Here is a 12,397-nt window from a genome sequence, read left to right on the forward strand (position 1 = left end):
GAGCCCGAAGCTCACTGGGTGTGTGACCTTGGGCCGGTTAATTCCGAGAAGCCCCCTGTCTATAAAGTGAGGCCAGCATCTTGGGGCCTGGTGTAAAAGATGGAGAACAGGCTACGGACATTGATGTACTATTTTTTCAAGGCTTGTCAGTCTGGCTGGAAACCAACAAAGGCGGGAAGGACAGAGTGGGGGACCCGCCCCAGACAGAGGGGCCACAGGGAGCAGATGGGGCAAGCTGCTGCCCAGCTCTCTCTGTTCTTGTTTGGGTCGTACTGGGGACTAACCAGGGAGGGGACCCAGCAGTAGGGCCAGCAGAGCAGGCAAGGTGCCTGCCGTGTGGGCAGAAGGCAGGTCGGCTGCCGCAGCAGGACCAAGCTGAGAAAAAGACGGTGGGTGCCAGCACTGGCTGCCAAAACCCCTCAAGCCCCCAGGAGGCCCCTGAACAGGGAGCTGGCTCTGCAGCGCCACCTGGTGACTGGAGGGGAGCTGCAGCTGGAAGGTGACCCCGGGCCCCAGAAGAAGTCGCACATCAACCACCGTCCCTCGGTTGCAGGTGTTTTATTTCCAGCATATATCCGACCTGGTGACCCTCCAAAGTCCAGCAGGAGATAGGCAGGAGGGAGGAAGGTCAGCCTGCACCTGCACCCATCCCTAACTAAGGTTATCTCCTTGCTGAGAGTTGCCCACAGTGGCAAGAGCGACTTTCTGGTACGAGGAAATGCTCAGAGGCCCCTGGCAAAGGGGCAGCCAAGGCCCCACGCCAGGACGGCCAGGCGATGCAGTTGTGGTGCAGAGTCCTGCTCAGACTGACCCCGATCCCTCTCCCCCGCACAGCACTCCTCCCCTCCGTGCCTGCCTGGGATCTGGTCTCAGCGTCCCAGCAGCCGCAGCATCTCCTGAGGATCCAGCAGCTTCTCCCTGGGCTTCCCCGCACCCTGGCCCCGGGACACCTCCTCAGCATCCAGCTTCTCCCAGTCCGAGAAAGAAACAGGCCAGACCCCTGCGGCAGAGGGAAGACGGGTCACTGCTTTCACCTCCTCCCCTCCCCCAGCCCAGAGCAGCCCCCTTCCAGACAGTGAAGGGTCCAGGGAACCCCCACCCCACCTCCCAGGAGCTCACACGGGGCCCAGACCTCGGCGGCCGAGCAGGGCCTTGATGGCCGCATAGCCAGGCCTGGGGCCAGACGGCAGCAGCCCCGCTTTCAGGTCCTGCAGCAGAATCTGGCCGGTGACGAAGCTGTCAGTCATGGTAGTGGTGATGACACCTGTGGGCCCGCGCTTCACCCAGCCGCTGCAGTAGAGGCCTTGGAGAGGGGTAACAAAGGCGTAAGGAATGGGGAGTTGGCTGGACACCCCTGGCAAGCCTGGGCCTCAGTGCACACACATGAACACACGCTTCCATACACCCCACGGCCTCCCAGCATCCATCAGCTGGGCCCACTCTGGCCGCTGGCCCACTGCCCTCAATGCTTCCCAACCTGTATTTACCATGCCATCCCCCTTACACCTCAGTGTCCCTGTAGACCAGGAGCTCCCTGTAGGAGCTGGGTCCTGCCCACCTTGTTTCAACAGGCTCTCAGTAAACACTGAACGAATTAATGAATGACTAGACAGGTCTGTGGATATTAAATCAGGCTGGAAGCTCGCTGAGGCCAAGGGGCTGCTGCTTCGTCTCCAGTCCCAGCACTAGGCCTAGCCCAGAGCAGGCCTCAGTAAACTGAATGACTTAATAACCAGACATATGTGTGGGCATCTCAGCTAGACTGGGAGCTTCCTCTAGGGCCAGGAGGAGGCTGGGGCAGGGCCAGGGTCTTGGGACAGGGCCTGGCTCAGAGCACGTTCCCAATGCATGTCACCAGATGAATGAATGAATGTGAATGGCCCCGGGAGACACCAGCCTCCCTGCCCCCCACTGCACCCTCTCACCTGGCACATCCACAACCCGGCCCTCCATATTGGGGATGACCCCGAGTTTGGGGTCAAAGGGCACACTGGGGTCGATGGGGCGGCTCTTATAACCAATGCTGCTTAGCACCAGCCCACAGGGGAGGTCCTCCACGGCTCCAGTGGGCACTGCCCGGGTGGCCTCACCAACACCCTGTGGGGAGAGGGTGGGAAGCACCAGGCTGGGGCTGGGGAGATTTGAGAATGGGGGTGTCTTTGGGTAACAGGAGACTCACCTCCAGTCTGGTGACTGCCAGGCGGATGCCTGCCGCTCGCCGCCCATCTGGCGAGGGCAGCACCTGCTGAGGGCTTCGGAAAAAGCGGAGGCCCCAGGCGCGGGAGGCCGATGCCCGGCGGGCAGCCTCTGCCACCCCTGGCTTCTCCGTGGCTGCTCGAAGCAGTAGTTCCACCAGCCGCTTCCTCGGGCGAGGGACCTCTGTTAGCAACACAGAGCATCTCAGGGCGGCGTCCGGGTTACAGCCCTCTCCCCTAATGCCCTCTCCCGAGCCCTCTCTGACCTAGACCATCCCCTCCCCAGTGAGCCGGGGGGCCGGGCCAGGGCCCCTCACCCTTGATTCTGTCCTGAAGGCCCAAGAAATCCGCAGGATCCAAAATGGGCCGAGTTCCTGGTAACTGAATCATCTCCCGAAGCTCCTTGGTGGTGTGGGCGGGGAGTGGGGGAGGAGTCAGGCCCAGAGCGCTGTCCACTCCTGAGCCCACCCCAGAGCCCAGCCCAGGTGGGAGACACCACCAGCTCCCACCAGCTCCCACCAGCACGGAAGGCACTGGGCCCCAGGGGGGGCCCTGCCTGGCTCTCCCTCTTCCATCCCAGGCAGCTCTGCCCTGCCACACCCCCCAAGGAGCAGACCATCTACTTGGGACCCTGGCCCCTCTCCCTCAGGCCCCAGCACCTTAATGGTGAAGGCCACTTGCAGGGGTCCACGTCGGCCCACTATCCACACCGTCTTCACCTGACTCTGTCTCAGTGCCCCCAGGGCAGCCTCCGTGATATCCGTTTTCTGGCACAAAAGGAGGACCTTAAAGTCGTTGGACACTGACAGCAGAAGGGGGACCTCTCCATTGGTTGGGCGGTGAGAAGGTTGGCAGCCTGAAGTGGCACCACTGCCCATCCCCCCGACGGCCAGATGGAGCACTGCTGCCAATTCTGCGAATGGCTCCAATTAGTAGCAAACCAGGCCCACGCTCTTCATTCAACAAGTGTTTACTGAGGGTTTACCACGTGCCAAACACTGTGCAAAGGGCATGGATGGGGGGGTGTCAATGTTGAGCAAAAGAGACGTGGTACTGGCCTTCACAGAGCTTCTGATCTGGTGGAGAGAGAGACTTATCGAATATTCAATAAAAAGTATAAAATCGCAGTGGTGACAACATGCTTTGAAACAGAAGTAGCCAAGTCTATAGGAGGAGAGTATTACAGGGAAATGGACCTATTCAGGTCCATGGAGGCTTCCTGGAGGAAGGGAGAACTGAACCAAGAACTAAAAGATGCAAACAGGTTAACGGGCAGGAGGGGAGCTGAGAGGGTTCTGAGCAAGAGGAATGGTGTGTGTATACTGAAAACTTTTTTTTAAAAAGCCTATGGGGGCTTCCCTGGTGGCGCAGTGGTTGAGAGTCCTCCTGCCGATGCAGGGGACGTGGGTTCCTGCCCCAGTCCAGGAAGATCCCACATGCCGCGGAGCGGCTGGGCCCGTGAGCCATGGCCGCTGAGCCTGCGCGTCCGGAGCCTGTGCTCCGCAACAGGAGAGGCCACAGCAGTGAGAGGCCCGCGTACAGCGGAAAAAAAAAAAAAAGCCTATGTAGCTGCAGAATGTGAAGGGGGAAATGGTATGAGACGAAGCTCACGGGCTGCCTTCTAGAAGGCCTCTGCCCAGCACCAAGGGGAAACAGAGGCTCAGCGTGGAGGCACGAGGCCCAAACCCTGCAGGCAGGGGCACCCTCTCCTTGGTGTGACCCCCCCCTCCACCCCTCCGGCCCTTGACCTACCCACTCACCTCCAGGTACTCAGGTGGCGTCAGCAGGATCCGGGCCACATCCAGAGCCACATTCCCCTGCCCCAGAACCACGGCCGTGTCACAGCTCAGGTCCGGCGCCAGCTGGAGGACAGAGGTCTGGATAGGGGTCCCCTAACTTCGGCCCCAGTCAGGCTAATCTCAGCCTCACGCCCAGTCCCCGGCCGCACCCTCAGGCTCCCCTACTCTCGGAAAGTCCACCCGCCCTGAGCTTCAGCTCAGGTCCCTCCACCCCGACCCGGCGCCCCCTCTTCCCAGGGGCCTCGCCCCTCGGCCAGCCTGATGTTTCACATCTCATCTCACTGCGTGCTTCCCAGGCCTGTGGCTCCCTCTTCCCCAAGCTGCGGCAGCCAAGAGCTGGCCCCGGTGGAGGAGTGGGGAGGAAGAGGCCGGGGGAGCGCTCCCCAAACTCACCTTCCGGTTCTCAGGAAGCCCATTGTACCAGCCCACAAAGGCCCGGGCTGAGAGCACGCCCGGCAGCTCCTCTCCGGGGATCTCCAGGCCCCGATGGTCCTCCGCCCCGTAGCTCTGAGGAAAGACCCAGAGGCCTCAGCAGCAGCTAAGGGGCCAGGCAGCCCCCGCCGGGCTCCCAGCGGCCTCCTTCCTGCTTCTCCTCCACAGCCTCCGCCGTGGCCCTCACCCCTAGGTCTTCCACCCGCTGCCACCAACCACTGTGGCGGCCCTGCCCCCTCCCCGTCTGCACTCACCAGCACCACGGCGTGGTAGGCGTCCCGCAGCTCCTGCACGGTCACATCCCTGCCCACCATCACGTTGCCGTGGAAGGCACAGCGGTCAGAGTGGGCCGTCCGGGTAAAAGTGTTGATGACATTCTGCCGGGGCCGGAGTGGGAGGGGTTAGAGCGTGGGGCAGCTCCAGGGCCCGTGGCTATGCCACCCTCACCCCACAATGTCCGGGATGGCATCCCCCCAGAGGGCCTGGGGTCATTCCATGCAGTCAGGGAGCCTCCCTTCCCTCCTCACCTCAACCAAAGTCTCCAAAGCCCTGCTCTGAGCCCAGAGAGACCCACCTTCACCTCGGGGTGGTCGGGCGCCACGCCAAAGCGCACCAGGCCGAAGGGCACCAGCTGCTTCTCGTAGATGTCCACGTGGGCCCGGGAGTGGTGCTAGGGGAGAAGGCAATGGCTGTGGGGCCGAGGCGGGCCCCTGTGGGTCCTGCCCTTCCCAGGACAAAGCAGGAGAGCCCAGCTCAGTGGGCTAACAAGGTGGCCTTGACCCTCTGCAAGGAGAGAGAAAGGCCCACGACTCCCCATCTGCCTAGAGAGCCGGGCTAGAGGAGTGGGCAGCACAGGGCCAGGGCAGCCGAGGCCAGACTTCAAGGACTGCCAGCCCACTGAGATGGCGAGAACTCCGGCCAACCAAGGAAGATGGCAGCTTTCCCTCCACTGGAGTTGTATCAGGGGAGCTTCTTCGTCTACTTGGGTCAGACGTGACACACAGCCCTGCCCTAGAACCCGCGGACACTTCTAGAAATGTCCAGCCCATAGATGACCTGAGAACCACCCTTGGAAACTCACACCTGCTTCAGCTCTAGCCTCCGAGACCATCCTGTTGGAAAGCGGACCAGCAGGACAGAGACTTAGAGGCACAGCTGGGGCATGAGGGGAGCAGAGGGGATGGAAGTGGCCCTACTCCTAGTCTTAGAAAAAACAATCTCACTCGTATGTCGGTTCCACATTGCCTGCCCCCCACCCCGGGGCACCCAGAGGGGCCGTGGGGAAGGCTCAGGTTTGGGGGTCGGGCAGACAAGCGTGGTGTAGCTCTGCCACCAAACAGCGCATGGCCCCGGCAAGTCCCAGCGTCCGCCCGGGTCTCAGTCTCTCCGTCTGTAAACCGGGACAGATGACACGCCCCTCAGGGTTGTTGGGAAACATCCCGGAGGCCAGGATGGTGAGACTCTGGGCCACAAGCAGGTTCAGGGTCAAGCAGTTGGGGCTCCCGTGGGTGACACTACCCTGCCTCGTGCCCGATCAGGCTGTTGCGCGATTCCACACTCCCGATTCAGTGGGACTCGAGGCAAATGAGCTCCCGCCCTCCAGCAGCCCTCAGCCCAACAAAGCCTCCCGCTCAGCTCCTTGCCTCTGTCCACATCCCACTGCCTGCACCCAAGTCCCGGCCCTCCACGCGCCCATCGTGCCTCCCGACTCTCCCCACCCCCCTCAAGCCCCGCTGACGTCGCTGTGCCCTTGAAGAGCTGCAGCTCTGGAGTCAACAGCCGCGGGGCCAACCCAGCCCCACCGCTATCTGACTCTGTGCCGCTGGAATGTTCCTTACTGGACCACAGAACATTCCTTCCGGCGTGGGCTTCTGGATGAAATGAGCAAAGCCTACACCCTTAGCCCAGGGAGTGACCTGCTGTGGGTGTTCAATCAAAAGCTGTCATTACCGTCACACCACCTTGCTCACAAACCTTCCCTGGCTGTCCTGCCGCGGGACAAAGTTCAAACTGCTGAGCCTGGAGGTCGATACCGGACGCTCTCCGCCTTTCCATCTTATCTTCCCTTCTTTCCAGCTGTGGAGCCTGCCCTCCAGCTCACAGCGCTCTCTCCAAGGCCACCTCCATAAGGCTCAACCCGCTGGACCTATTTACTGGTTCTCTCACAGGACTGGCCTCATCTTCCAGGATGCCCCTCCTCCCTAGCTCTCACAGGTCCCTGGCTGTCCCTCTGGCTGTTCTTTTCCAGGCCCCTTTTTCTCTGTCCCCCCTCTAACAAGAATATTCTCTGAGGTTCTTCCAATCTGAGACACCCCCCTTCCCTTGCCCCCGCACACATTCCCTGGGGAATTGTCATCCGCTCCCTCCTGTGACTTCAAATTCCCGTGGACTTACTGATGACATTCTACTCTCTCTCTTCTGCCCAGACCCCCCACCAAGCCTGAGACCCCTGAACAGCTCACCCCAGACACCTCACACCCATTGGGATGAAAGTCAGTCCTCCCCTCCCCCAAACCTCTCCCTCTCTGCTCCGGGGTAGGAAGCTGGGGCTCCTCCCTGACTCCCCTCTACCCTGTCCAATCAGACCCCCATCCTCCCCACTGCTCTTTCGGCCACTAGCCCTGCCTCTCGCTCTGCAGGCAGAGAGAGGGCTCCAGATCAAAAACGGGGTGCTTTCAGTCCCTTGCCTAAAACCCTTCACTGAAGCCAACCACCTATAGCAGCAGGCAGGGGGTTGTTTTCAAATATTGATTCCTGGGCCCCAGACACAGTGTGATTAGGTGGGAACTAGGCCCAGAAATGTGTATTTTCACAAGTCCCCCAGAGGTCTCTGATGGAGGGAAGGGGGTAGACAGCACCAAGAGAAACTGCATGAGTCCAAGCTGGTCAGTGGCTTCCCAGCCACAAGGATCTGGGCCCGCCTACCTCCTCCAGCCTCTGCTCTCACCCCTCCACCCTCACTGCACACGCCCACCTTCCTGAACTCAACGGTCCCCAAACCCGCATTCTCTTTCCTCTGGGCCTTTGTCACACGGTCCTCTGTGCCTGGGGCCCTCTGGCCTCTTACCCATTCCCCTGCCCCACTGGGCTTGTCCTTCTGTCCTTGAGACAGTAATCTGGACGTCACCTCCTCCAGGCTGGGTTAGGTACCCCTCCTGTACACGCCCCCCCCCACATCAGAGCCCTAGAATACCGCGTAAACCCTCTCCCCACCACTCCACGACCTCCCACAGTAGGCTGTCAGGTCCTTGAGCATGGGGACCACGTCTGTCCTGCTCGCACCCATGTTCCCAGTGCCAAGCTGTGCCTGGATCATGTCAGTGTCCAGTGGTTGGTTACTGAATGGCCCAGCGTGGAGCTTAGGAGCGGCCTCTGCCATCGGAGTGCCCACGCTCAGAACCCAGGCCTTCCCTGCTCAGAGGTGGGGCCTTGGGCAGCCTCGCTCAGTTCTCATCTGTGAAGCAACAGTCGTGCCACCTGCTTCGCAACTTGTCTTGGGGATGCGATGAGATGCTGTACACACGGTGCCTGACTCGGCTAAGTGCCACTGTCCCAAATGTGCTGCGCGTGTCCCTGCCGCGGGAGCACAGCCAGTCGCTTGGAGCTCCCAGTGGGCCAGGACCAGCCTGTAACTGGCCTCGGTGCCCATCCCCCAGCACCTCCCCCAGGGAAAGTATGTGCAGGCCAGAGCCTTTGTTCACACTGGGGACATTGAGAATCCTGCCTGGGAGGCCTACCCTCCTCCCTCTCCAAACTTCAGGCTCCGCTCGCACAGTGCCCCCTTACACAGAGCCCTCCAGGACCTCCCCAGCCCCTGGGAGATCCCTGGTCTTCCTGCCAGCGCCCGTGCAGGAGGCCCTCTCCAGAGCCTGAGACCTCCTTCAACGCACTTCTCCAGGAAGCACTTTCTGACTGACCCCACCCAACTGGGCTCACGCTGGTCACTTCATCGTAATTAGCTCTTTCCCCTGTGCTGCTTGGAAGCCGTGCTCAGGTCACTTTTTGGCAGGGTGACCGACTCATCCTGGCCTCCCCAAGACCCTCCCAGTTTAACACTGAAAGCCTTACATCCTGGGCAAGCTGAGCAGGTTGATCGCCCTACTTTTTAAGTATTAATATCTGCATATGTGTGTGTGTGTGTGCATGTAATTAATATATTCATCCTTTCTCCTCTCTCTCCACAGCAAGGTCATTGTCCTATGTCTCAGCCTAGGTCTCCCGCACCCCTCCCCCACCCCACCCCACCGCCACCAACTCAACACCAACCCATGATTCTCCCTCCCTCCTCCCTCCCACCAAGGTCTGCCGAGGTTTCAAGGGTGACCAGCAACCTTGGGGCCCTGCCCACCAAGGCTAATACCATAAACCTTGAGACCCCGGCCATGGGGTGGGGGAAGGCGTGTAATGGAGGGTGGAGAGCACGCTGGAAGACCAGCATGGCATGGGGAGGGCTGGAGCTATTGGCGAGGAGAGTGCAGTGAGGGGCCTAAAGTTACAGAAATCCCTGAGAAGAGGGGGTGGCCTCAAGATGCAGGATGTTCGGGACAGAGTGGAGACAGAGGAGAAAGAAGGGAAGACGAGGGGCAGAACAAAGTCATCACGCAGGTCTGCATAAGCTCCCTGGAGTACTTGGCTAAGAAGGCATAGCCGACCGTCTGCCACAGACCCCTGACCATCACCCATGAGGCAAACACACTTCTCTTCTAGCTGAGGACCTAGAGTGGGGAGCCCCAGGTGACAAAGCATGCAGGAAATGTCCCGTCTAGATGGGCTGGGAGCCCCTTCCCCTTCAGGGACCCAGGAGTGCTTTTAAAACCCGAAGGAGTGGAGCTTGCCTTAGGATTGGAGCAGCAGGTGAATCATGGGAAAAGGAACCAGGAGGAAGCGGCTTACCTTTAGCAGGTGTTGGGCGGTGTAAAAGCCAGCTGGGCCACTGCCCACCACACAGATCTGGGGGGTCTGCTCCTGTGTGGACAACTGCTGGTGGAAGCCTAGGGCAGGGGGGACCGGGGAGGAAGGTCAGTTCAAGACTCCCTCCCGGGACTTCCCTGGTGGTACAGTGGTTAAGAATCCGCCTGCCAATGCAGGGGACGCGGGTTCGAGCCCTGGTCTGGGAAGATCCCACATGCTGCAGAGCAACTAAGCCTGTGCGCCACAACTACTGAGCCTGCGCTCTACAGCCCGCGAGCCACAACTACTGATGCCCACGGGCCACAGCTACTGAAGCCTGTGCTCCTAGAGCCCGTGCTCCGCAACAAGAGAAGCCCCAGCAATAAGAAGCCCGCGCACCGCAGTGAAGAGTAGCCCCCACCAGCCGCGACTTAGAGAAAGCCTGCACTCAGCAACGAAGACCCAACACAGCCATAAATAAATAAAATAAAATAAAATAAATAAAATTTAAAAAATTAAAAAAAAAGACTCCCTCCCCATCCCAAGCCCCAACTTCAGTGTCCAACAGAAAACGGGGTTTCCCAGGCTTCACCCTCATCTGCGCACTCCTTCTCTTTTTCCTCAAAGCTTTGGCGTTTGCAGGGTCCCTTACTTCATCTGAATTCCCAAAGGCTGTGTCTCCATCCAGAGCCCTCATCTCACCCATGAACTTACTATGCCGCTGAAGATGGCCTACTCGACAATCCCCATCACCCCTGAAGCTTCCCTGCTCAGCACTTCTTAATTTTTCTCACCGGGTTCCCAACCCACCCAGCTAGAATACCACATCCTTCCAACAGACCCCATATCGCCACTGTGGATCTCCCCACAAGGCCCCATTTTACCTCTTCTTACCTCTCTCTCCACAGAGCCCTCTATTGCCCATAGAGGCCCCTGTTTCGCCTCAGACTTCCCTCTCGCCCCACAGACCTCCTTATCACCCCCCCATTCACTCCTTCTCACTTCTGTGGACATCATGGTCTCCCCTTCTCACTTTTGTTGACCCCTGTCTCACCCCAGGAGCCTCACATATTACCGCACAGGCCGCCACCTGCCCCTGTACACCACCCCCATCTCATCTGCATGAGTGGACCCCTCCAGTCTAGCCCCTGGTCCCCTCTCTCTCCCCTCTCCAGCCCTGAACCAGCTCGGCTCTTACTCCTATACTTAGCGCTCGCAGGCCTCCCCGCGCTCCCATTCAGCCCTACAGGTGCCCTGCTCCTACTCTGGGTGCTTTCGGAAGGAGGCGGCCGGGTCCGAGGCCATGCCGTCCAGGGCGACCAGCGCCAACAGCGCGGAGCCATGCCTGGAAGAAGCAACTAGACAGCGGACCCGACCCCGCCCTGATCTCCCGCACCGGCTCCGGCCCCGCCCTCGTCCTTCTTGGGACCCCGCCCACAATTGCGGCCCCGCCCCAAATCCCGCCTCCCACGCTCCAGGAAAGCACAGCGTGGCGGCTCCACCCCCACACACGAAAGAATCCCGCCGCCCTAATGAAAAGCCCGCCCCCCTGGTCCACCCCTTTCCGCTGAGGGCCCGCCCCCCAGGACTTCCGGACCGTATGTGACTCAATAAATTGCTCCGTAATCTTTACCCTCCCTCCAATTATCTGGAGCCTAGAGTTGGAGGAGAGCAAATCCCCACTGCTGTTTCAATCCCGCCTGAAAGAAGGAACCAATTAGAAAGGAGCTTACTTTACTTACCCCACCCCCGGAAGCTGTCGTCGCTTGCTGATGACGCGACGCCTGTCCCATTTGATAACGTACCCCGGCTCGTTTCCATATCAGCCAATCACAAGCCAAGTTCAAGCGAGCCTCCCCGCTCATTGGGTAATAACCACAGAGTCCGGAAGTCTGGAAAAAGGGTCTCCAGGCAGGACTTCGGGCATTCCTTTCACCGGCGCCGGGCGTTACACAGGTTTGACCCCGATAAGATGCTGTCCAGGTTGGGCCAGGGAGAATTTTAAACCTTGGAGATCTTGTTGCTTAATCGTCCTCCCCTTTACAAAGGTGAGGGAACAGAGAGGAGCGTCTTGCCCTCTGTACCAAGGGCAGAGCCAGATCTCCCACCCTTGTCCAGCAGGCTGGAATAGGATGAGGCGAATGAGGCAATGGCCTGGAGTACAAAATTTAAGGGGGCGCCAAAAACCTCAGTAATCAAAGTAATAATCTTGTAATGCAGTGTTTCAGAAGATCAAAATTAAGGCAAAAAAATCCACAAGAAACAAGATGTATTTTTTAATTTATTTTTTATACGGCAGGTTCTTATTAGTTATCTATTTTATACATATCAGTGTATATATGTCAATCCCAATCTCTCAATTCATCCCACCACCACCACTATCCCCCCCCTCCCCGACTTTCCCCCCTTGGTGTTTGTTCTCCACATCTGTGTCTCTATTTCTGCCTCGCAAACTGGTTCACCTATACCATTTTTCTAGATTCCACATACATGCGTTAATATACGATATTTGTTTTTCTCTTTCTGACTTACTTCACTCTGTATGACAGTGTCTAGGTCCATCCACGACTCTACAAATGACCCAATTTTGTTCCTTTTTATGGCTGAGTAATATTCCATTGTATATATGTATCACATCTTCTTTATCCATTCGTCTGTTAGTGGGCATTTAGGTTGCTTCCGAGACCTGGCTATTGTAAATAGTGCTGCAGTGAACGTTGGGGTGCATGTGTCTTTTTGAATTATGGTTTTCTCTGGGTATATGCCCAGTAATGGGATTGCTGGATCATAACGAGATGTATTTTTAAATGACAGGTCCGTAGTCACATCTGACCCAGTGATTCTGATGCTGCCTCCCCCACCCTTCCCCCAAGGGCCTTCTTGTGAAGCACATCCTTGGAGAAGCCTTTCCTGACCCATCCTCTCCCAAGCTGGGTTAGGGCCCCTTTTTGTCCCTGCAGCACTCCAGCCCATCATTACCTATTACACTGCTTTATCATTCTTTTTTTTTTAATAAATTTTTAATTATTTATTTATTTTTGGCTGCGTTGGGTCTTCGTTGCTGCACGCGGGCTTTCTCTA

At 58.5% G+C, this 12,397-nt stretch overlaps 1 protein-coding gene across 3 annotated transcripts; it reads right to left on the minus strand.

Moving 5' to 3' along the window:
• Positions 1 to 556: 556 nt before the first annotated feature.
• Positions 557 to 10,659, minus strand: FDXR (ferredoxin reductase; the record flags this gene model as incomplete). 3 transcript variants are annotated; one of them, XM_082860597.1, is made up of 13 exons in its annotated part: positions 557 to 1,000; positions 1,133 to 1,303; positions 1,926 to 2,097; positions 2,180 to 2,379; positions 2,513 to 2,597; positions 2,855 to 2,962; positions 3,956 to 4,057; positions 4,388 to 4,501; positions 4,681 to 4,803; positions 5,001 to 5,096; positions 9,320 to 9,391; positions 9,870 to 9,988; positions 10,581 to 10,659. In XM_082860597.1, 13 exons carry the CDS (start codon positions 10,657 to 10,659, stop codon positions 870 to 872), a joined length of 1,572 nt encoding a protein of 523 aa, XP_082716723.1. In that variant the 3' UTR covers positions 557 to 869. The 3 variants fall into 3 exon arrangements, with proteins under 3 accessions (XP_082716723.1, XP_082716722.1, XP_082716721.1); XM_082860596.1 differs by lacking the exon at positions 9,870 to 9,988 and having other exon boundaries at positions 9,320 to 9,417; XM_082860595.1 differs by lacking the exon at positions 9,870 to 9,988 and having other exon boundaries at positions 9,320 to 9,417; positions 10,515 to 10,659.
• Positions 10,660 to 12,397: the final 1,738 nt, after the last annotated feature.

The sequence above is a fragment of the Leucopleurus acutus genome (assembly GCF_964270905.1).
Source record: "Leucopleurus acutus genome assembly, chromosome: 19".
Taxonomy (NCBI): Eukaryota; Metazoa; Chordata; class Mammalia; order Artiodactyla; family Delphinidae; genus Leucopleurus; species Leucopleurus acutus.